The 24,338-nt window shown below is 45.1% G+C and overlaps 1 protein-coding gene across 1 annotated transcript; it reads right to left on the bottom strand.

Annotated features, from left to right (window-relative positions):
• Positions 1 to 1,509: 1,509 nt before the first annotated feature.
• Positions 1,510 to 24,020, bottom strand: LOC144103999 (bestrophin-4-like). Its single transcript, XM_077636767.1, has 10 exons — positions 23,598 to 24,020; positions 19,206 to 19,781; positions 18,659 to 18,793; positions 15,565 to 15,731; positions 12,575 to 12,729; positions 11,021 to 11,242; positions 9,486 to 9,566; positions 8,037 to 8,188; positions 7,464 to 7,697; positions 1,510 to 6,038 (listed from the first exon to the last, which is right to left on the bottom strand). Exons 2-10 carry the CDS (start codon positions 19,382 to 19,384, stop codon positions 5,543 to 5,545), a joined length of 1,821 nt encoding a protein of 606 aa, XP_077492893.1. The 5' UTR covers positions 19,385 to 19,781; positions 23,598 to 24,020; the 3' UTR covers positions 1,510 to 5,542.
• Positions 24,021 to 24,338: the final 318 nt, after the last annotated feature.

The following is a 24,338-nucleotide window of genomic DNA, read 5'->3' as shown; positions in this document are numbered from 1 at the left end:
GTATATGTGTGCCAGCAGCATGTGTGTTGAGTCACAGGCAATTTGAGTGAAGTGTGCCAGTGCAGTATAAGAAGTCACTTTTTTGGGACCTCTTGGCAAGCAAGTTGCTTGCACAACTTATATTCAAGATTGTAATTTTTTTTTCTGCTGACAAGAAAAGACATACTATGCTGAAACACAATGCCGTGCACTATCTAGGTTTTTGAAGTAATGTGCATTCAACAGTCGATGTCTTTTAGGTGAGATACACTCTGAAACATGCCCACTTTCTGTCAGGTCTTCAGGTGATACCTGTCAAGCTGTTGCCTACCGAAAGCAGAACATGTAGCCCAAGATCTTTTAATTAAGGGCTGTACATGCCAACACAGTTTCAAATGTGGCTGCAACATTGAGTGCGAAAATTGCAAGCAGTGCTGATGTGGTGAAATGTACGGATTTGGAAATATGCTACTGGAAGTGCTATAGTTGTCATTGCATCCGTACTAGTTAGAGAGAAGGAAGCACACTGCTGCGCATGTTTGTCTGTGCAAAACACCCTCTCATAAACAGGCTTAAGAATAGCAATTTTGGAATGTGCACTGTTCTGCAAGTCTACAGACTGCCAGTACATGGGACTAGCAATACTTGTTTAGTGTATGGCTGTACCTATAAAGGCGCTTTTCAGTACGCCAAAGCCAGATAGCAATATTGCGTTCGTAAATAACTCCTATCCGAGTCTGATTGTAACGCATACTCTTTCATTATGTACACAGAAAGAAGGGTTGCTTCATTCTGAAGTACAAAACCAATGTATACCACATGCACAAGTTGTACAGTACATGCCCTGTAGCAACTCCCTACCTAAATTCCATCTCACAAAAGCCTGCATTTATCAAATCTTGCTTTGATGAAAATAGGGTGCCAACAAAGGATCTGTTGCAAAGACAACTTTAGCTCTACCACCACGGTTCAACTTCACCATTAGGTACGCTGTAAAGGACGGTATGTGGCGCACACTTTGATGTGCAAATGCCAACATTCCACAGGGTGGTGTGACATAATATTTTCTCTGAGAAATTATCTCTATTGGTAAGACGCCAAGTTTATTCATTTCCAGCACATTTACAACAAGCAAGGCTTTGCCAAGTGGATGTGACTGAAGTTCTGTAGGGCTCGTAGAAAGGTCGAGGACTCGTAAAAACATTTAGGGGTATTAACGTACGGACTGCATACTATACGAATTATATTGGTAATTGTGTTATGTGTATTATGTAGTATCCTTACGAGGGTGTTGCTTGAACAGCCTCATTGTAAGGTGCTGCAGCTGTAAAGTGTGGAGAAGCGAAACTTCATATCTGAATAGATCAGGCCATCCAAATGTCATCATAGCCAGCATGCTTTCTCAGTCTTCTTTTCTTGCTGGAAGAACACTGACATCAAATCTAGTAGTGCTGGAGTGCACCGATTTTAGAAACCATTGCGATGCTCCATGCCCATATGCTTAGCTGCCATGACCACTTAAAACGAGGGTAACGTGTTTGAGAAATTTATTTCAGCATGATCATTCTAGTGAAGCAGACCTGTGGTCCAATGAGTACATTTGTAAGACCGGCCTTTGCTTCAAATTCAACATACAAATAAATAATGTCACTGCAATTTAAGACCTACTAGTATCCTCAGGTGTGTTGAAAGATACATTCATATGGAACTTTGTAGTACTAGTTACAAGCACACAAGCCGGTACGCTTAGTACTAAACACAACCAAGTTGAATGCACAAACAAAAAAGAGTGCTGCCGTGCATCAGCATATATGCTTTCACAGAAAGCTTGACATTCTTTCCTCCCTCGTTTCATTGCCCAGCAAGCCGGATGTAAAAGTTCCGAAGCGAGCAGTGAAAAGATCACATTCAAACTGGAATTAGAAGGAAAGGCTACGATGTCAAGAGAGAAACACAAGTCACCGGCACTAAATTGTATCTCACAGAGAACGCACAACACAGGTTCACAGTTTTTTCATGCGAGATATATAAATCTAACAGCGACAGAAGCGATGACGTGAGGTCACAAAACGGAGAGAAAGGATGGCGTGCCTGAAATTTACATTTTAGTGCATCCATATGGCTGCAAAAATGCAGATATCTGTGATGTTTAGGACACCAATAAATAATTCTGGATGCCACTGCCTGCATGGTGTCGTTGTTTGAAACAAAACATGCAGGGCACGTTTTCATTCATAGATAACTGAATTATCACCTGCCCAGGGATTTTAGGTGGGTTTTGTGGCCTTTGAAGGCTTTGCTATATTACCTCCCTTGTTTATTTTTGTTCTATCCTCCCCATTATTATGAGACAAGGTGTGTTTATCTTTGCTAAAAAAAAAAAAATATGGATGAGCGCAGGCAAATAATAACTACAGCTATACCATCGGCAAAAGTCTGACAAACTTTCATTGACAAGGTGGACAACATAAGGGGGGTGCCTTGATAAAGCCTAGGGATCTGGAAGTGAGGCGTTTTTCGAAGGGTTTTGTCCATCTGTTTATCAAATTCCCACACAAGTTTTTATATCTGTTTCAAGGAATTCGTGAGGGCCAAGACAATACACTGTGGCACTGAGAGCTGACAACACCAAGGAAAAATAGTGTCATTTTTGTACAGCCTATGCCACTCACAGAACTGCCTTGACGCTCGTACATATAGCAGTTCTTGACGTTTACTGCTACTGAAACAGAAACTGCGCTGAAAATTCACAAGTATAACATGTAAATAAATAAGAATTCCAGCACAAAGCGCTACTTGCACAAAAACTGCATATTATCATTGGTCGCGTATAATAAAAGAGATGCCACCACACATGAACTCCTTTGCAGAGAGAACACAGATTTGTAAAAGTCACTTCAAGTGTTGGAAAACAATTTAACAGTTCTGCTCCAAAAATGTAAACACTTTTCTTCTTTCATGCATTGCACGTGAAGAACTTCTTCCATATGACTCAGCGGTGCTCCTCATTGCAAAATGGCCCATTTGCATCACGCCGAGTACATCACCTGGGCGCTCGAAAAGCACAAGCTTCACGACCCATCACAAATGGGCCGAACCGGGGTAGTGCAGAATAGGGGATAACACCGGGCCGACGCTTGGCCAACATCACGACGCGATAAACCGGCGGTTGCCGGCATTTTAATAAAGTTACTCCTATCCTATCTTATCAGCCGGGCGCAAAAAAACAAAATGACTTTTTAATCCCATGTTCCACTCGAGAGTTGTGCACCAGAACAATACTGAACTCTCATTCGCACAAGTAAAACTTGCTGGAGACAGCGCCTCGCATTCTGTTCAACAATGTACAACAGCTCCACAACTCTCACACCGGGTCGTTCTTCTCAAACAGTTTGGTGCCACCGACATGAGAAAAGAAGCAAGGACAAACACCCAAGACCCTGTAGATGGGGGAAAGAGTGTTTACACACAGCTTGCTCCAAAATAAATTAACGCTTCTCGGTTAACAGCCTTGCCCTCACTTTCTGCATCTCAAACGTCGCGGGCTATATGGGTGGGTCTTCAAACTCTATAGTTACCTCAGCCGTATTGCTGTTTTCTTGCAAAAGCCATTTTTGGATGAAGCACGTTGGGCTTCTCCTAGACAGCTGCTAATGAGTGCAGACTATAAAGCATCCGTCAACAGCCTTGTCTCCGCACAGTGTTGCTGGGGCAGTATTGTCCCATAGTCTGAGTGCGGACCACTGGACCACGCATCAGCAGCGACGCCTTCGAAGTTCCTTCAAGAAGTTCAAGATGCAAAGTGTGCTATCACCTTTAAAAGTAAGCATCTCTTAGTCTACCACAAAGCGTCAGTTGAAGCACAACTGTCATGGCACTCACAGCATTCTTAAAAAAGATCAGTGCCATACAGAGCATAAGTGAATAGATAGTGCATGCACACCCAGGCACAGCCTGGCAGCTAGATTTGTCCGAAACACCGGATGGTCAAGAACCTGGATAACTCGGCAGGTTCTTCACTCAGACTCTGCACATATCAGAGTTGCAGCTTTCTCGAACGAGTTCAGATGGTCACTTTGCCAGCAAGATACACGGCACAACTGTTAAACCATGAAACAGAGCTTGATACATTCGCAAGAGTCTTGTAAAACCGAGTCACTAACACAAAGCAGGCTGAGATGCTTGCAGAGAGTTGATATCGGTCTTGACAGTGAATGTCTCACAACACTCCCGATGGTGACAGGAAAAACACTGCCCCGATTTGGGAAAAAAAAATCCAGAAAATAATGAATTGCTTCTGGGCATCAAGTCACAGGAACGTTTTGGGATACACAATACACACGAACCACATTTTCAAAGTTTAAATAAGCACAAAAAACCACATGCTGTCACGCACAGGAAAATATCACCAACAGCCAACATACATCAGATCTGCTTCTTGCAGTTGAATGAGTGCTTGTCAAGCTCTTGCAAGGAAATCTTCCCGCTTGTTAAGAGTTCCTTCCGTTGAGGTTTCACGGCATCGGTGGGATCAGTCTCTGAATAGCAGTACACAATGCCACTTACTGTCTGGTTTGAACTTCAGCTGTGCACAACACACGTAAGTGGTGGCGGTTGAAGATTTGCCGCTTGCAAATTCGGCAAGACAGAAGTTTCAGCCTGGTGCTAATGGCACTTTCTTTGCACAGAGCAGCCTTTGTGGAAGCTTCATCTCGTCTAAATTCAGCCATGACTTAATATGCTTCACACAAACATCACACCCAGCTTCTTTCATAGGCTTTTACCTCCACTGCCTGTGATTCACCGAATATGATGTGCAAGACCTTCCAGCATGTCTCTTCGCTTGTCACGATGAAAGGCTCAGTTAAGTGACAAAAAGCCGCAAGCTATTAGAAGTTGCTGATTGGCTTCATTTTGTCACATACATTGTTGAAGAAGCAGATGCAAGTAGTCAGCAGCAGTTTTCTTTAAAGTTCGCCCTTGCTCCAGAAAAGCTTGCCTGAAAACACCATTCGCCTGACTGTCTTCATGCAAATACTGAGATGGTCACTTCAAATTTCGTGCCACTTTACATTCCTGCAGTCCATTGCATCACTTTAAACATCACCAGTGTGACCTTTGCCTGTGTAACACGCTTGTCGGCATATTTCACTGGACGTTTCGCAAGCATATCTCCACAAGGATGCAAATCAGCCGAGCTTCATTGCTGCGCTATGGTCAGACTTTAAAGAGGCCAGGCAGCCAAGCTTGTACAGTGATAGAGTGGGACTTCGGTGCTTCCCGGCATGCTCTTGATATGGTACTGCAGGGCTTGTAGTAAGCAGACCATGGCAGCATTTTGTTTAAGCTGGTTTAAGGACGCCAAACAGCTTCAAAAGTCTGAAACTGTAGGTACCGTATTGGTAGCACCTGCAATTGCATAAATGCTGCAACAGTAGTTTTGAAACAGTCACAATATTTTAAACTCACAGGTACCAGCAATACGGTGCCTTTATATTCTTGCCCTTGAACATAACAGCAAGCCTGCTGAAGAAATGTGCTGGTTAAGGCTGCCGCTCGCACATTACGATGGCAACAGCTGTGTGTAGCTGTCCGCACTGCACTGGCTGTTCGGAGCCAAGCTCTCAGTTGAGGTGTTTGGCTCGTACGGTGAAGGCTCTGCACTCTCTTCCGCCTTCTTGTCCTGCTGCTGCACTTCTTCGGGCTGCTTGACTTCCTCGATAGTTGCTGGCGGTGAGGACAGGTCAACAATGACAGATGTTGGCACTGATTCTTTGATGTTCGGTTTGTTATCATCTCCAGGGAGCAGCGACCGGCGTTCTTCAGCCACAAATTCGTGGCTGCGGTGGTCGAGGCCCTCGCAGAGCGACACAGTCCGTGCGGTGCGACGGCTGCACTGCTGCCGTGAGATGAAATGTGGCACGAGTGGGTGCTCTTTCGCTTTTGGTGTCTGCGGTAGATTCTCGTTGCTGCTGCCAATGATGAGGTTAAGAAGGCGGCTGCCTGTGCTCAAGATCCGAAAGCCTGTCTGCGTGGTGTTGTCCGAGGTGTTTCGAGTCCTGCAAATTGAGAAAGACAGGCAATGTTAACGTGGAAACAGACATGGCTTTATCCCCAGGATGTCCCATAGATATGCTTTCGAAAATATTTTGTCCCCGGGATGTTTTGTGCCTGAATACTTTTCGGAATGTAATGGCATTCTAACTGAATCTGGAAATATATTAATCATGTCCTGTCATGTGGCATCAGAGCAAATGTTGGAAGAGGCTTGTGCTACATTTTCAGTGCAATGACAGCTGTCAGGAACATTGATTTTGATTGAATAATAAAAGCTATTTACACAGCACACTAGCCAAGTCCCGCACAAGCCCTTGTAATGTCACTTTTTCATTGTCTTAGATGAAAAAGCTTCCGCAGGAGTAATAAGAAGTGGTATCATAATTTGTGTGAGGAAATCAAGACTGCAACAGCCCCGATTAAAAACATGCACACATGAACTTGTTTAAAGCCAAGCAGTTTTCCTCGAAACTTCCAAGTGTTTGGTGCAAGTGTGTTTTATTTTATTACAACAATAACAAACACCAATACATTATGTTCTTGATCAAAACATGTTTCACGTTATGGTGCTTCATTTTATTAAACTAGTACTGAATGCAACATCATTTTGCACATACATTCAGTTTCCTGATCAGAATAGGTAAGCAAGGTGATTGGCTTAGTTTTATAAAAAAAAAGTCCTGGCATTTTAAGCTAGATGTTTGCTTTTTTGTTGCCAAGATATTGTGCGAGCTGCTTACTATAAGCGCATACTAAAATGGTCATATGCATGGTTACTTAGCACTTGTGAAGCTCTAGCTCACAATTTCTACTTGAGCACCAGGGTGTTTGAACATTGTGGTAATGCCCTGAGGTCATGCTGTATTACCTTGAAGATGCAGGCCATGTGATTACTCGCTTTTGACTGCAGAAACAACTTCCTACGGACGCCGTCCATCAAGGGGCCATTCATCAAGAGTCAGCAGTATGTACGAGCGGGCTGTCCATTTTAGCATTGGACATTGCAACATTGGGTCAGTATAATATAAATATAATGATTCTAAGACCAATTCATTTCTATTTTTGTATTCCCCCACTTGTTTGTCATCGGCTTAAGGAATGCCACACTCACACTATCACTGGTCTTGAGCCAATAGGAAAGGGCAAAGTTTGCCTGAATAGATGCCACGTCTTGCATTTGTTATTTCTTATTGCTCCAACCAATGTGACTGCGATGGCATGGCACTGCTTCAGCCAGTGATGAAGGGCAGTGAATATAAAAACAGAACTATTATAGTATAGTACAGTACTTGCCCTGTTCTCAAAACATGCACTGTTGTTTTGGAGAGACTTGAGCTATGCGAATATGTCCAGCTTTCGCTGTTGAAATGCTAGCTGCCATCTTAGCAAGCTATAACAGCGTCTGGTTATCCATGCCAACTACTCACGAGGCAATTGGGCTGTCAAGCAGGTGTCCCGAAATGGTCGACGGTGGTGCATAGTCAGATGGCTGCTGCAGGTGCAATGGCACGTGGTACAGGTGGGAATTAAGCGGGCCAGGCACTTGCGGGATGTCTGCTGCATTGGGCGGTGATGTTGGTGGGCTCGTGTACTTGTGCTCATCATGGTCTTCTTCCAGGATGGTCTCCATGGGCACGAACTCAGACTCCTCGGGATCCACACTGTGATGGGGAGAAGGTGACCACGATGATGTCGTGATGCCTTTTTTCCTTCTTTTAGCCATCTATCACTGATACGCAGATGTAACTCGGGCACTGTTCAGACCCGTAAGCAAAGGCTAGCATTTTAGTGCGATGTAAAAAAAAGAACAAGAAACGGAGTGTTGCCAGTTAGAAAAAACTGGAAACATGAGAAGACAAAAGGGCAGAAAGTAACAGAGAATAGACCAATTGCTGCTAGTCTATTAGACAAAAAAAGAAACACCCAAAATACATTTTAGTCCTATGGCTGACCAAGTGCACTTCCGTACGAACTTGTGACATGCACAGATGGTGACTCACTCGAGGGTCATGGCTGATCCCAGGTGTGGCTGGGTGCGCAGGTTCACTGATGACTTGGTGTAGGGCAGCTGTGGCTCAGCCTCATCCCAGTAGATGTCGCGCACCAGCCGAGGGTGGCGCTGATGCATGTCGTCCACAATTTGGAATGAGACCTGCAAGCAGCCGACAAACGGTGCAATCAGATGGTGCAGCAAATAAACTAAGGTACAGGTGGAAACTAAGCCAAGAAAAATTTAAAAGTAACTAAAACAGCCATACAGTTCAGGTAGTTCAGAGTAATGGATTAACCTAATAATAATATGAAAACTTTCAAGAATGCCTAAAGTTGGCTATTGAGACCACAGAGTTGACTGGTTGATGGAAAACATCACTCGTGCATATTGGCGCTTGCTATTGCCCCACTGCAAAAGGATATCCTCTCTCCTCCCATTTATTCATCAGCCTCTGCCAATCCACAAAAGGCATGCACTACTGTCTCTGAAGGAATTCAGCGCTATCCTATCTTGCAGTTCTACTGTGCTTCCCACCACACCCGCAGCTATTGCTCACCAAATACAGTCTGTTGTTTGCAACTCTCTAGCAGTTTCCAGTGTGAATGGGTCAGCTGCATACTGCCTACTTTGATTACGCTGTACACACTACCTAACGCTACTTAACTACTTAGTGCCATCAGGAGTGGCACTAATTAGCACTTTCAAGGACAGATGATCATTCCTACAGATAACTAGAATGTGGCTTTGAAATGCGCAGTGGTTGCTAACACACACGCACACAGATGCGACAAAACCTAGACAAGTTCCCTAATACAGATAAAGGTGCAGAGGAAATATAGGCATGTTTTCACTCGAACACAAATTGTGTTTACTGATGAAATACATTAAAATACCGAAATTACTTGTGAAGCGATGCAGTTCTGTGCTGTGGCATGTGCGCATCGTATATTCTAATGTGTTTCATTGGCAAAAAAAACCAGTGCTTAGCACACCTCTCCATGTTATTTCTTATACAGCAGAGTGGTTAGTGCCTCGTTCGTGGCGTGAGCGGCTTTGCCGAGCGTTTGCACAACACATCACATAAACTGCCCGGCTCACGTGACCGTAGTGTGACGAGACTGGTCATGTGACATAACGTGACATCACAAGCAGCGGCACTGTTTGATTGGAATCGATCGACAGGTATCGATTGGAATGCCACAAGAGCACAAACAGCTGGGTTGGCCACATGCATTAACGAGAAAGCATAATCATTGAGATCGCTTTTGTCCCATCAAACTGGCATAGTGAATTGTCTACGTGCAATCATCATTGCACTGTTCTGATGTTTTACTGTGATGAAATCTCATTTGTGCATTTGTTCTGGTGGCAACGTACATGATGCAGCCCTCAAAAAACTGTTTCAGAGTTCCCGCAAAGCGGAAAACACAATTACAGGAGGAGGGCCATCTCGTACCTGGAGGTTTCTGTCAAGGCACCAGTTCAGCTCGAAATCATCGTCGTCTTCACCAAAAGGGTTGATGAGTTGCTCCGCTACCTGTAACAGAGCCAAGTTCTACAATGAGCTGTCTGCGGAGCAAAGGTTATAGCCTGTGGTCAAAGGAGTAATTAGAATATTAGCTCAAGGCATTCCGCATGGGTCTGTACAGTTTATGATGTATAGTGTCGTGAACTGTGACCTTTCCTTTTCAATTTCTCTGTTTTTACAACATAAGTGCAGTTATAGCCCACTCCCGCTCAAGTTGGTTTGTCTGTAGTTAATTGTGGTCTTTTTCATGAAAGGGCACACCCGGGCTGTGTGAACTGACTCTGCTATAGCCACAAAAATTTACAAATATAAAACGTGTGGAAAAAAAATTTCCTCACAGCCAAAACGTGTTTCATGAAATTGGAATATATAGCCCAGTCACTGTTGGAGGGTGGTCTATGAACCCTTTGGCTCCTTCAACCATGGGATCCTTGGTAAGTTGCTAGGGCACATGAATCTGTTCTACTACAGTGGGACTTTGCAAATTTATTGGCCCGACAATGATGGAGCAGCATAGGTATGTGCAGCCTATTGTGTGTGAGCCATGCTGTATATTTCAGGAGAGTACGTCATGTACCTGTAAGATGCATGGACAACTTCGTGACACAAACTGATGCAACACTTCTCGGGTTGCTCTTTTTCCTGCATTGGTAAAGTCAGTACAATTCACATTCACGATCGACTATTTGCACAATCGGTCCTTTGCCACAACATAGGACTAGCACCACAAATTCCTTGTGACTTGTCATCATCATAATCAGCCTATGTCCACTGCATGAAGGGCTGACCAATGTCATCAGAAAATCGGGGATTACTAAAGAATTATCGATTAACTTTTATTCCCAACTGGCCCCTATCCAGTTCTCTGAAAACCTCCTGTAAATGCACGCTGAATAGTACTGGAGCAACCTTGTCTCAACGCCTTAAACCCTAGCTGATTGTAAATTTATCACTTTCCCTGTGGAGGACTATGCTCACTGTGCGGCTGCTATAGACATTTTTCAGCATATTTACATATGCCTCTTCTACATCATGTTTCGCAATACCTGCATGACTGCTGAGGTTTATACAGAGTCAAGTGCTTTCCCGTAATCTATGAAGGTTTGCTACATACAGGGTTGGTTATATTCTGCGCAATCTCTATCTGATAGGTGACATGAATCTGGTCCATTGTCAAGTCCCTTTACAAATACAAATCTGGTCCTTTGACTGACTGAATTTCTATGGTTGCTATTAATCCTATACCTCGTTGTACACCTCCAGTTTTATTCAAAGGGTCCTTGCATATCTTTTACATGTACACAAGGGGGAGAATGAGGTTGCACTAGTATACGCTTCTGTGTGGCATCTGTGCAGTAAGCTTGTCAATTAGTGCCTGCACCCAGAGTTGAACTAACTAAAGTTTTCCCTTGTGGTACATTTTTTTTGCAGTAACCTTTGTAGCGGGACGTGGGGTGGCTCACCTTGAGCCAGCCCATGTAGAAGAAGAACTGCAGGATGGTGAAGACGGGAATGTAGAGGTCAATCTCTTCTCCCGAGGACGACTTCAGGTACTGGCGGCCCATGACGGTGGCCAGGAAGTAGGTGTAGATGGCCAGTGTTACCACTTGTGTGTACACCAGGGGGATGCTGATCCAGTCGTAGCTGTACAGCATGCCACAGCAGCCGCGGAACTCGTGCATCTCCTATGCGCAAGGGAGAAGAAGAAGAGGAAGGAAAAAGTCAGCAACTGCCGCGCCACTGGGAAGGGGACGGTCACTTCAGAGGGAAAAGACCGCCCGCCAGCTGGAGTGCTGCGTGGCCAGGGGACGGCAGTCCGGGCACTTGCAGGGCGCACCCTGGGAAGGACTACTGCTGGCTGCCTATTGCCTTCTTCCAAAGAAAGTGAATCTTTCATAAACTAGTCACTATAAGTATATTGATTCATTTATAGTTATCTTGCCACTCCTTTTTTTGTTCACCTTATTACAACTTTTTGTTCAAACACCCAGAAATGTATCTCTGCAGAGTTGTTCCTATGTGCTTCTCCTCCGTAACGGTAAATAGCGATCACCTAAATAAGTAACCATGCAAACAAATGTTCAAGGCAATAAATAAACAAATTTCAGTGCGGTATACTGTGGCAAGTCATGGTGAGTGCACTTGATCTCCTGTCATTAAAAGCAAAAAGCTATAACCAATTGTATCCCTGCTAAGTTTGGTGCAAGCACGAAAGCCCTGAATCTATGCCAGAAAGCCCAGGCTAGAAGCAAGTTTGCACTAGAGTCAGAAGCCCCTGATTAATAACATAAAAATAACTTCTCCGCCTGGATCTCTCTATGTCTCAACAAGATTTTAATTTTGAAAACCTAAAGCTCTCATGCCAGCAAGATGTGGAATTTAGATGTGTAAGGGTGAGGTTTGCTGCAGTGACTTTTGCTATCAAGATGTTCTTGAATTGTCACAGCCGCGCTTATTCTGGCCTGAGATGACTACACATGCGCTACATAGTGACCGGCAGCCAGCAGGGTTCATGCCAGGGAGCGCTTCCGCAGTGCCACAGACCCATCACCAGCCACAGTCTTCCCGTCGGCGGCCCGACGCCCTGCCGGGAAGCACTGTCGGCCAAGAACCACAGAGGTCCACTCCCGGGGTTGAGGGGGGACATCGGCCGCTCAAGAACCCTGGGAAGACCACCAGCCAAGTGTTGCTTACACCGCTCTCTCTCTCTCTCGTCTCCTCCTCTCTTTCTCTTTCACAGCCCCCGCAGAGGAGCAACCTCTTCAGTCAGCCGATCATCGGGAAGGAGGCAAGCTGTGGTGGACAAAGAGGCAGGCGGGGGGCACACGTGAAACCAACGCTGGCTCTGCTGGGGCGGGGAGAAGAAGAGGGCGAGGAGACCCTGCCAGGTCCGGGCGGGGAGAACGGCCCCTGTAGAGGCCTGTGTTAGCGGGTGGCGGCGGCAGCGTAAAGAGTTTTCGTTTTTTGTTCATTTTTATATCCGTTTCACAGCCAGCAGCACGCTAAGGGGGCCGCACCTGGAGAAGGTGCTTGAGAAGGATGTCGTCCTTGATGCGTCCCTCCTTGCGAGCGCGGACGGCCAGTGCGACGAACCACTGCGCTGGCACCCACCACTTGCCGTGGGCTACCGGGATCGAGTCATACACGCGGCGCTCCTCCTTGGTCATCAGGCCTGTGAAAGGTTCCAAAGCGGCAGGTTTGAACCATGTTTGAAGTGAAACAAGAAAAAGCTTCACGAGGTGCTGGAATAAACCAGAGCATCATTGAACCATAGTTAATGAATCTGTAAAAACATCCAAGGCACCTACCTTAAAGGTAAGAAATAGACTGCGGTATGAAGTGTAACACGCCTAAGAGGCTCTAGGTGCTTCATATCAGGTACCAGGACAGGAAATGCATATTTAAGGTATAATGGGCTGTTGTTAATTCCCAACTTCTAATCCCCTGCACTCTCGGGACATCTGTTTAATATAGATTTTACAGCATTAGTTGTTATTAGCTCTTAACCGGCCTTCTGGAAGCTTGCAAATTCATCCTTTCTATATATGGCTCCCAAAACACTGCTGCAGTGGGGACACTTGCACGAGCTGTCAGCACATCTAGAAACACCTGAGCTGATCATGTCTTCTAGAACAAAGAATTAGTCAGAGACACTGAAGATGCAAGTAAAAAATTCAGTGATCACAAGACAGTTATCCTTCCGCTGAATAAAGAAATGCCCACGATCTAAATCTCACTTTCAGAAATTCCTCCCTTCAACCATGCCAGCTAACAGTGAAAAAAATTAGCGTTATTTACTCGTAACTACCATGTGAGTTTTTTTATTTCAAGGTGTATACTGATGAGACCAGAAAATTTATGGGAGGTGATTGCGAACCGGTTAAGGCAGGCATAACTGGAGATAAATGGTCAAGATCTTTGTCTCATTGGGGACATAACTCACTTAGTCAGTGGGTGATGACAATGGTGACGCAAACAGAAAACCTTAGTGCCTGTTCTTAAAGTTTGTGAAATGCATACCAGCTGCCTCGGTAACCATACAGAGCAGCCGCGTTAGCCATGCATGTTGACGCCAGTAAAGGTTCTTTGTCATCACTTGGATGCTTTTCATATGTTGCGTATCATTCAACATGCGTCACTCTGCGCAAACTTTTCCAAACCACAAAATTACTTTTATTTTTAATACTTTCACTATTGCTACTTCCTGCAAATAGCTAACAAGGCTTAGCCAACCAGCTTGTATGTCAGAAAACAGTCACCACCTGTACAGCGTAAGAATTTGTGGTGAGATGTGACAGGTACTTGAAATTTAAACTATTTTTCCTTTAAACGAATGCCTCTGGTTTTGATGATGTCTGAATTCTTCATCACCTTGAAAGGCACTTTGTTAAAGACCTGATCTTCGGAGATTACAGTCCTTCATATGTGGACAAACTACTGCGTATACACAACTGCTCTTGTCATATTATGCATAAGTAGCAGCACCTGGCACATGACGCATTGCATTTTCTGGTTCGTTGCTGCAGCACAATGCCGCTCTCGCATTTCATGGCCCGTGCACACGCAGCATGTAGATCAGCATTACTGCTGTTGCGAGACTCTCCAAACACAAAGACAAAGGCCCTAAAATAGCGCAGTAGATCTAAATATAGTAACACTCATATAGAGCAAGCAAGCTTCTCACACTATCAAAACTTAGCTATACCTCAAAATTCCTGCTGTTAAATGCGAGCAGCTTTTTCATTGGAACTGCGAATTTTCGAGAACGCCAACTGCATTCCGTTTTATATTGTAAGGGTTGTTCCTTCACCACCAATAGAGATTGTACCGCCAGTAGAGATTGATTGGCATGACCAAATCTGCACAAACTAGTTACCCCCGAAAGCTGTATTTTGAAATGATAACTGGTGCAGATATAAGTTTTGGTGCTTAGTGATCAACTGGAATATGAAAATTCGGAGTGGCAAAGAAATGCTACCCCTTGAAAGATGATTTCAGCAACACAAAAAGCAAACAAAAAGAGTGGATTTTTTTTTCGCGCACTCGGAATAGGTTCCAGGATATTGTCTAGATTCAGTCCCACGATATTGGGGATCTGAATGGCACGCAAGGAAATGGGCTTATTCAGGTACCTTTAGGACTCGTAGACTTGAGGTTAAACTCTGTTAAACTGCTGTAGGGCACACTTCTTGAAGCATGTTAGCATCTTGCATGCAAGTCATTTTTTACCAAACCTTGTATTTTCACAGGATGTATCTATTTTGGTAAGGCAGGCAGCATCAAAATTAATCTTCACTGGGAGAGGGAGCACACGCAAAGTAGCCTTGGTGATGATATGGTCAGTGCACAGCACATGTGCTGGCTATCTGAATTAATGTATTTCTCAGTGCAGAATGTTTTAAAGCAGGTTCCACACTCGAAATCAACGTATATAACCCCTTCACCTCTTATTCACTTCTTCAACCGCTGTAACATTACTAAGCACAGGCTTAAACTTCATGGGAAACAATTAGCAGAAAGGCTGAATTTAATTTATAGTTGTGCAACACCCAAACAACAGACAGCTTGTGCCATCTACTTAAACTTCCTATGTTTTGTGAGAACTGCACTCTGTGTTTAAAAAATGTGAAGCACTCAGAATTATCTTGCGTTGTCACCAAGCCATGCAACAAATTTCTGCTTGAAGTAGAGCAAAACATCAATGTGTTCGTTTTCCGTTCTTCTTGTCATTTTCGTACCTGTAACAAGAAACTTTTAATAAATATAAATGTAGTTTAAATTTGATGGAAATAACAATGTAAAATGTGAAAAACACTGTTTAAATGATTCGGATATGCAACTTTCAACTGCATGCTTATCCAGGTTAAGGGGGCATAGCTAGCTGGGGACTTCCTAAAGATTGACTTGCCAGGGCCAAAATACTTGAAAGTTCCCACTTTGGAAACACTGGGAATTTTTCACAACAGTTTTTGTCACAATCATTTAATGTCACATCACGTCAGCTTACCGGCTTCCTCCATGTGGTCAAGCGTTGGGAAGCGTTTCTTGACGGCCGTGCTGATGCCTTGGAAAGTGAGCGCTGACAACAGGGACAGGTAGCGAGCCAAAGTGCGCCGGATTATGCGGCCACGCTCATCAGTGCCATTGACGTACGCTGCTATGGCCATCACCGCCCTGCAACAACAGCAGACAGTAGGGGAGGGGTGCACATCATGTGAGTGCTGCTGTAAGGACGCTGCATACCACACGTTCTGATGATATTAGCACAGAAACAGTGAGATGTGTCTGGGACTTAATGGTGTACGCTCAGTGACGGAGCAAGCAGCACTGAATTCATGGCCTTTACACACATCCTTTCACTAAAGAGCTAATTATCTTCTGCATTCTTCTGCTAGGAACCAACAAGGTGTATGTCTGTACATGCTGATTGTGAACTGCTCACTAGCTAGCACTGCAATTTCACAAAGATGCATTTTGTGGTAAATTATGATTATTATCTTGTTCGAGTGCAACACCTACCTACTTTGTAAGAAAAAAATTTGGGTACTGCAATTTTCTGTGACAAACGCTACAGGCCTTTCTAGGAAAAATACTGGTAATGCCATCTGCTAGCTGTCATGCACAACTAGTGCTTGCAAGTCCTCTGTATTGCCACTGTTGAACACTATACGAAATTCTTATTCTTCAGGTCACCGTTGCCACAGATGGCACCGTGCTTGGGGGCCATATTTATCCGACTGGAAAAAGGCAAGTACTACTTCCACAAACAAAGCAATTGAGGCTTGCTGCCAAATGCTTTCTCTATGTGAAAATCAAACATGAGCGAGCCTGTGTCCTAAGTGGAAGCATTTACACTTTTTTCCCGGAATGGCGCAAATTTTGGCACAAGCGACAATAGGCGACTCTCAGATGGGATGAAGATATGGTAAGGCTCAGGAAAGCAGCGTCTTAAGAATTCTTGCAGCTGCAAAGACTCACATACCTTCCGTGATGCCTTATTCACTTTCGATCATAACAGAAATTACAACTTAAGTCAAGGTGCTATGCCAACTATTTGCTTGAACATCTTGAACATGACCATCTTCAGGAATAAGAAACTAAAACCAGCCTAATATATTGTTGCACCATGGGGGCTGAAACCCCACATACATTGACGTGTGGCATTAAAAAGCAGCCTCACCAAAATGTGACCAATAAAACATTTCAAAATTTCTGTCTCTAGTCGCAGCAGTCGCCGGATTGAGGAATACAAATTAACTCGGCTCTCAAAATTAAGACATGCAGGTATGCGTGAATGAGATAGAAGTTTGTTTGACAGTAGAAATCACAAACCAGTAGAGCTCCTCGGCCAAAGAGCAGCTATAGTAAGCACAGCTGCTCAATCAGATCAAACGCGACAGACACGACCCGCGTGACAGCCAGACAGATTTAGATACCACACTCATTGCCAATCCTTCTCTGCCCAGCATTTATAGCACACCACCTACTCCCATCTTCCTTTTTGGTTTCTTGGTACCGAGCGCCAGATTTTTCCGTGACTCGTCTGTCTGCTGGCAATGCGACGTGTGCGCAGCCGTTGCTCGGAATCATTGACACTGCCCTTCGCCTCTCGGCAGGCACGTGAGACAAGCAGCTGCCAATTGTGTTCCCGCTCTAAGCTGACTCTGTCGTCTTGGCATTGTTCCCATTAAGGAGTATTGCTCTTTCAGCAAAAAGATCTGGTTTTGGCGAGCACGCCAGGTCTAGGGTAGTTAGAGAAAGGTCAGTAATTAGTCAGCCATTTCTTCACCGTTCCTTTTGTGCTTGTAATATGAGCTGTAAACCTAGGACTTAAAGGAGTGTAGACACTTAATTTTGGTGGCATGTTTTCTTCTATACAGTGATGCGGAAGGCACTGCTATGCATGAATCACCATGTGATATTCGCTTACGACCGCTAAATAATTTATAATCGAATTTTCTCTGTCATTCTGTTTCGGTTATGGTTTCAACAGCCAAACGATGGCTGTGACGTCAAAGAGTGCTTTGTGTCACGTGAGGCATGGAAAAACGTCCATATAATTGCTGCTTCATTGTTTTAATTTACTGCAGTGCTGAAGCCAGCCTTGCTCAAGAGCTGGAATGACAACAAATGTGGAAGCAGTGATTATACTGCAGTTTTTTCATGTCTCACATGATATGTAAGCACACGTTGACGTCACAGTCCTCATTTGGCTCCTGAAATCAAAACAGAAACAGCACGAGAAAGAATTGCGATTATAAATTATTTAGTGGTCGTAGGAGAATACCAGGTGGTAATCCATGTATAATAGTGCCTTATGCATCATTACAAACAAGAAAATGCGCACCCAAAAGTTAGCTGTCTATACTCCTTTAAAAATGCTGCAGTGGCTCCCCACTAATGAGCAGTAAGTAACTTTATGTTGAAAAATGGCAGGTGTTTATGCTTTGCTGCATAACATGCTAAATTCAGAGAAAGCAGTCACTGTGCTGCTGGCTGTCTTTTGCTAGTGCCTCAGGGCTACCACAACAACCGCAACGAGCGCATCGTCACGTGATGGCACATAACTGTCCCACGACTCGGTGTTGTCAGTTTGTGCCATAGAACCAATCTGGGATGGGTCTGTATAACAGGCTTTGCTGCATAATTTCGCAGGCCTCTGTTGTCCAAGAATAAAAAGCCATGTCTGAGCATGTTCAAACTACTTTTACAGAAGGCTAGACAGTCATCCACAGATCTGTTTATAATGCAGTGGTGTGAATATGCCAGTTCATGGGAATCCTGCCTTAAGCCGTATATCCCCTATCCTGTGGTCTAAAACTGTGGGTTCTTGCTACATCCTAAAGAGCAAGAAAGGAGAGTTGCTATGATGAGCCTGTTTAAACACAAGCTGTTTTGTCTCGCATACAGCCATGTGCTTCTTCTAACCTCCCATCATCAACACTGCGCCACAATGCACAGGGCAAGGGCAGCAGCATGTGCGAAAAGTTTACTATACAGGTAATGACAATGCGTGATGTCACCATGGTGATAAAGAAAAGTGGCCATTCATACATGCTGAATCATTCTTAGACTGGTTGTTGCGAAAATGCGCTACTTACTTGTCAGGCCAGGGCACACTCATGTACTGCTGCCACCACCGGCCGACGACGATGGACACATAGAAGCCGAGGACAAAAGACAGTGGGATGAGGTCTGTGAACTTTTCGCAGTACTTGGCCAGGCTTTCGAAGACGCTGCATGGAAGACAGCAAAACAATAGGAGAAAATTATGACCATAGTGGTAACCTGAGCCTAAAGAAAAGACAGTTGAGTACACTATATAGTCAGTACTTTGACTGTATCCAACCGTATAACCTATGATGATGTTTGAATGTAAAGCAATGGATTACAATCCGATCTAAACTCTTATCAGAGGCCAGGTGCAGGTCTGCCTAGAGAAAAGCACTGTGAACGACTTGTCATATCAGCTTTTCGCATTCCACTCCATTGCAAGGGTAATACTTCTCTGAGGAATAAGATAAGTGAGAAATCCCACTTGTGCATTTGTAATCTCAATTCCTTGGGTGCAGGTGGCAACGCTGTCATGAATAAGTGCGCAAACTTGAAGGAAAACATAAAATCGACAGATGTTGCCAGGCCACTCACATTTTCTGGTCTTCATTGAGTATATGCCGGTAGAGGGCACTCAGGCTGAAGTAGAGGGTGCAGAAGATGATCATCTCCCGGTAGAGGAGCTTGTAGATGCTGCCACGCCAACGCAGCAGCAACTTGGCAAAGCCGCACAAGCGAGCCTCGGAAACATTGAGTGAGTATGTGATAGTCATCGTGGGAGTCTTCGGGATGCAGTCACTTCACCAACAACAAGGCCTAAGACAGTTCAGCCCGAGGACCAGTTAGGTGAGGTGTCGGCGCACGTCCCTGGCACACGACAGTGGAGCTTTGGACGGTTTCACCGCCCGTGAGATTCTGTTGGGTTCCTGCTCGGCCGAGAGCCAGGAACACTTACGCAAGCAGCACTAGGGTTGTCAGTGGCTTCTTTGCCAGCTGACTTCGGCTGCACCACAAACAGGAGACGAGCAACCTTGGTACCTTCAAGCGTTGCGCAGCGGCCGTGGGTTTACTGCTTCTGTTTGTGCAGGCTGGACGAGTGGCGGATGTGTCGCTTCTAAATGGGGCCTAGCTGCTCTCACCAACTAGGTCCTGCTTGGGCTTTAGCTCACTCTGTAAAAAAAAGTGAGAGGAAAAAAAAGAAAGTAGAAAGGAAATTAAAAAAAAAACGGGACAAGTTTTGGAACCAGTATGGCTTACAATGCATGCAGTTTTCATTACACATCAGCTCGAGAAGTGTCAAGTCCACTGAAATGAAGACTGCTATAAAAAACTATATTTAAAGCATAAAAAAATGAGGTGGTTAGATGACTGCTCAAATGGCAATGATTTGCCATACTTTTGTAGCTTGTATAGCATAAACTAAATATATTGTAGCGTTTGCTGTCTGAGAAGCAAGCTTGGTAGAAGCACAAGATACAGTCCAACGGGGATTTGTAGTTCATTATATACCTTTTACAAGGAAAAGCTCTGAGGAGCTGTGGAAAGAAAGCCTGAAGCTCTTCAGTTTATAACAACAAAGTTATTATGATGGATGCTTCTGACAGTTGTTGTAATTCGTTGTTAGCAAGAAAACTTGAGAGCAGTCAATCCAGAGAAATCATAGAAATCATACGCCCAGAGAAATCATACACATTTCTCATGCATGATGCTTGGCACAGGCATCAAAGTATCAAAAAGTAATTGAAATGACATAGAACATAAAAATATTATCATGAAATATTAAATATAAGAATGGAACTTTAACATATGGTAGAGGCATTACATACAGCAGACCCTTATGCCCAAAGTCTTAGTTCCGCAGTCCTGGTCTAATTGCAATATGATTGTTTTGCACTATGTTTAGCTACATGGGATTTCAAAGTTGCTGGGCAATCCCATTAAATATATGAAGAAGAGCGTACCTCCTAGCAAATTTCTGTGTAAGTTGCATAACAGTCAAAAGCCTAAAATTCTTGCACACTAATTTGTTGTGAACTAATGCAGTAAGGCAGTGGTAGCTTAAGAGGGGATGTGGCTTTCAGCATTAAAAAAAATTTCCTGGTATATTTAAGTAAAGTTTTTATAGCATATTAGAAATATTTTTTTATGACTACTCTCACAAAGTGTCGCTGTTGTATCTCCAGAAAATTTTTGTTCTAATATATATATTTCCTCTGAATCTTGAGAAAAGGTAGCAGTAGGCTGGTTCAACAATCTTTGTGTTCCTACTGGCATGCTACAGGTCAAGGCATCCTTAAATTCTTTTTTTTTCCAAAGCACAAATTTTGGTTATATTTGTATTGCGATGCAGTGTCCACTGGAATTCAGAGTGAGAAGAAAATTTTATACAAGAATTTATAAATTCACTAATGTGAAAAACAAAATATCTTGACCTGTAATATGGTCCTAGGAGAGGAACAACACAAATGGGGTCAAAATACATAAAACAATCTTAATTGAAAAAAATCTGCTTCGCATGGTGAGTGTATATTAGGCATGCAAAACGTCGTAACTGAGAAAAATGCTCATTGTCCGGGTGTTTTCCCGAAATGCTGCGCGGTTTGAGAAACAATTTTAAACAGATTTTAAATATACTTCACGGTCGATTTCAGCTGTGAAATTTCAGGACAGCATGAAAAAACAAGGCTTTCAAAGTTATTGGGCAATCCGACAAAGCATATGAAAAAGAGCAAATTTCCGTGCGAGTGGGTGGGGGGGATTTCGAAGCCACATCCCCTCTTAAGTGAATGAAGCATCTAGAATGTAGCGCGCAGCTTCAATAAAGGATATACGCCACAGAAATCAAGAGCCGAGACGAACGCAGCGGAGCAAGCCACATGTTTATTCACGCCGGCGTGCATTAATTATTATTGCACAGATCTAGCGCCCGCAGCAGGCGATTGTTTATTTCACTTTATTTTTATTCGTAACACACATCTGTCCTTGCGCTGTTGCCATTTAATAACGCTACAAAGCGGCCACCGCACATGTCAATCTGCGCCTTTAGAAATTCTCCCACCAGACAGACGCCGTAAATGCGTTTTCCTTTTATATATATATATATATATATATATATATATATATATATATATATATATATATATATATATATATATATATATATATATATATATACACACACACACACACACACACACACACACACAGATATTCTTTGCTGAGTGTGCGTTGCACAAGTAGACAGCAACGTCACATGTGCCCGCTGTTGATTACTTAGTGGGAAAAAAAGTTAGGTGGGAACGTGTTCCGAAGCGCAGGCGTTTCCAAGGACGCAGCTACGACACGCGCGTTAATCTATAGCTCCGATGACGGGCCCATGCATGCACGCACGCACGCAATTATGAGGAGGCAATTAACCGAGAAACGCAACGCCAACGTATTAACAGGCGCATTTAGGCTTACCACGCTAGCATCGGACGAGCAAAAACGTAAGCAAGAGGAAAAACAATAATAAAAAGTTTCGGCTTCGCCGCCGCGCTTCGAGACGTAAGGAGAAGCGCAGCTCCCAGTGATGTCACGGGTGACATTTTCCCCCGACGCAATGATGGCCCTCCATGCTGATGGCTGCGGTCTCACGAAAGAACCCGAGAGGACGAGAGAAAGAGAGAGAGCAAATGCACGCCGCAGTAGAGCAAAGCGAACTCGATTCGAAACGGACGGAAAAAAACAAAGAGTATGGAGATGGCATTTATAAAGGCGAAGCACGAACGGACGTCTAACCGCGCGCCACGTTTCCCCAGCTTCCTGCCGCCTCACACAATGTCCTCTCTCTCATTTTCTATTCTTTCTCGCATGCTGCCCGTCCGCAGCTTCGAAACCGAAACTGTCACACGCGGCGGCTTCTCTCCAACACCGCCGGAGCAGCGGCCGCGGAGGAACCGGTTGCGGCCGGACCGGCGAGACTGCGAGGGTTACTTTATATTCGCCAGGCGAGAGAAATCTGACAGTCCCGTTTTTCCCTGTGCTGAGCTGCGCCCGTTCCACTGCAGAGCCCGCGAAAAGCCCGACTTCGGCGCGGCTCGGCCTAGAACTGGGTTATGTACTGCAACGTAATGACAGCTTCACAGCCCGCGTGCGTGCGGCACGAGCCGGTAGAGAGAGGCGGCCATCATGGCTTTCCCGACGCTCGAAGGCGAGCCGGCGCGAAGATTCCGGCATTTTATAACCGCGGGCATCATTCGACTGACATTTCGGTGCCACCGCGCCCAGCGGTCGGCGAAACTGCTGCGCAGATATACCGTCGCCGCTGCAGTGGCGAGACGCGAGGGCGATCGATTCTCGAGAGGCTGATGTCACAGCTTAACCAACGTATCAACGTTCGGCTACGGTGTAACGTCACCGAACGCGAATACGTGTTCGACAGAAAGAAGAGGCCGTTAGAATGCACTCCGAGTCGTGTCAGCTGTGGTTTCGAAATCTCCCAGCAGGTGGCTTTCCACGTTTCTCAAAAGTTCAACATCGAGCGATGCGGCGTGCGCGGTGGCGGTCAGTGTACAGTGTCGTAATGCAGTGTAGCGGCATGTCGGTATATATATGTGTGCATTGCAGGGTGCCATCGCTGTGCATAGCGCGCCGTGCGATATTGAACGATTAGCGCAATTCGCGGTGGAGTATAGGCATGCACTTTTTCACACCTCGCGCGTTTGCTAAAAACTGTGCCGCCGAGGGAAGATATGCGATGTTGGACCGAACTATGGTTCAAATTCGAGGCCGTGCGGTTATGTAACGTACGCCTCGCCGGCAACGAATACGTAATCATACGCCTTTTGGACAAGAACACTCGGCGACGTCAAGGTGCCTGCCTAATACGAACCGCAAAGAAAAAAATATAGAAAAACAAAGGATGACTTGGTAGGCGCGCGCGGTTCGATCGCGCCCGCGGTAGCGAAGCTGCGAACAAACGACGCTATGCGAAAGTCCACTCACCTAGCGAAGTTGTTCCAGCGTTGGAGGCAGCTCATAGGTGATGAGGGCAGCATTGGCGCGGCTGGGCGCGGCTTTTTCCGATTCGAAAATCGGAAAACACCGTACCAGCTCCGGGGTGAGTGAACGCGGCGTCGAGTGACAGCGGGCCACTTAGAAGTGGAGGACCCGAAGTTTTTGCGTTTTGGAGCTCCGACTAGGGCTTAACTGGGAACCAATTGAGGCACGCAAGTATTCTCCCCAGGAATAGTTAAAAGAAGAACCTGTTCAGCGTCAATTCGATCGCCGCGCCTACAAACTTTCTATTCACGCTACCCGAGGCGAACTAGCGCAGTAGCGCAGCTCACTTGCGTCAGCTCGCTGCGAAGGCTGAGGCGAGATTGTGAGCCAGCTGCAAGCTGCGGAGCGATTTTATGGAGGTCTGTTGCCATGTCTCCCACCGCGCTGCGGCGCTTACAGCGCGTCGCCACGCCCTCGGCAGATGGCGCTAGGCGTCTGTCAAGGCCGAGGACGCTGGTGGAGTGCGCGCGTGGATGCGGCGGTGCGGAGTGTGGGGTCAGCGCTAATCAAAATTGATCCGTTGGGCCTCATGTATGCATGAACAACCGACCGCGAGGCGCGTATTGTACTTTTTGATTGTCCTTCTCCCTCTAAAACCCTCTCCCTCTGTGACCGATGCGGCGAGCGGTCACGACCGTGAGTCGTGAGGTCGCTGAGGATGAACGGCAGCTGCATGCACCCTTC

Source organism: Amblyomma americanum, chromosome 9, assembly GCF_052857255.1.
Source record: "Amblyomma americanum isolate KBUSLIRL-KWMA chromosome 9, ASM5285725v1, whole genome shotgun sequence".
NCBI lineage: Eukaryota > Metazoa > Arthropoda > Arachnida > Ixodida > Ixodidae > Amblyomma > Amblyomma americanum.
The sequence above is the reverse complement of the archived record's forward strand: the minus strand, read 5'-3'. Positions and strand labels throughout refer to the sequence as shown.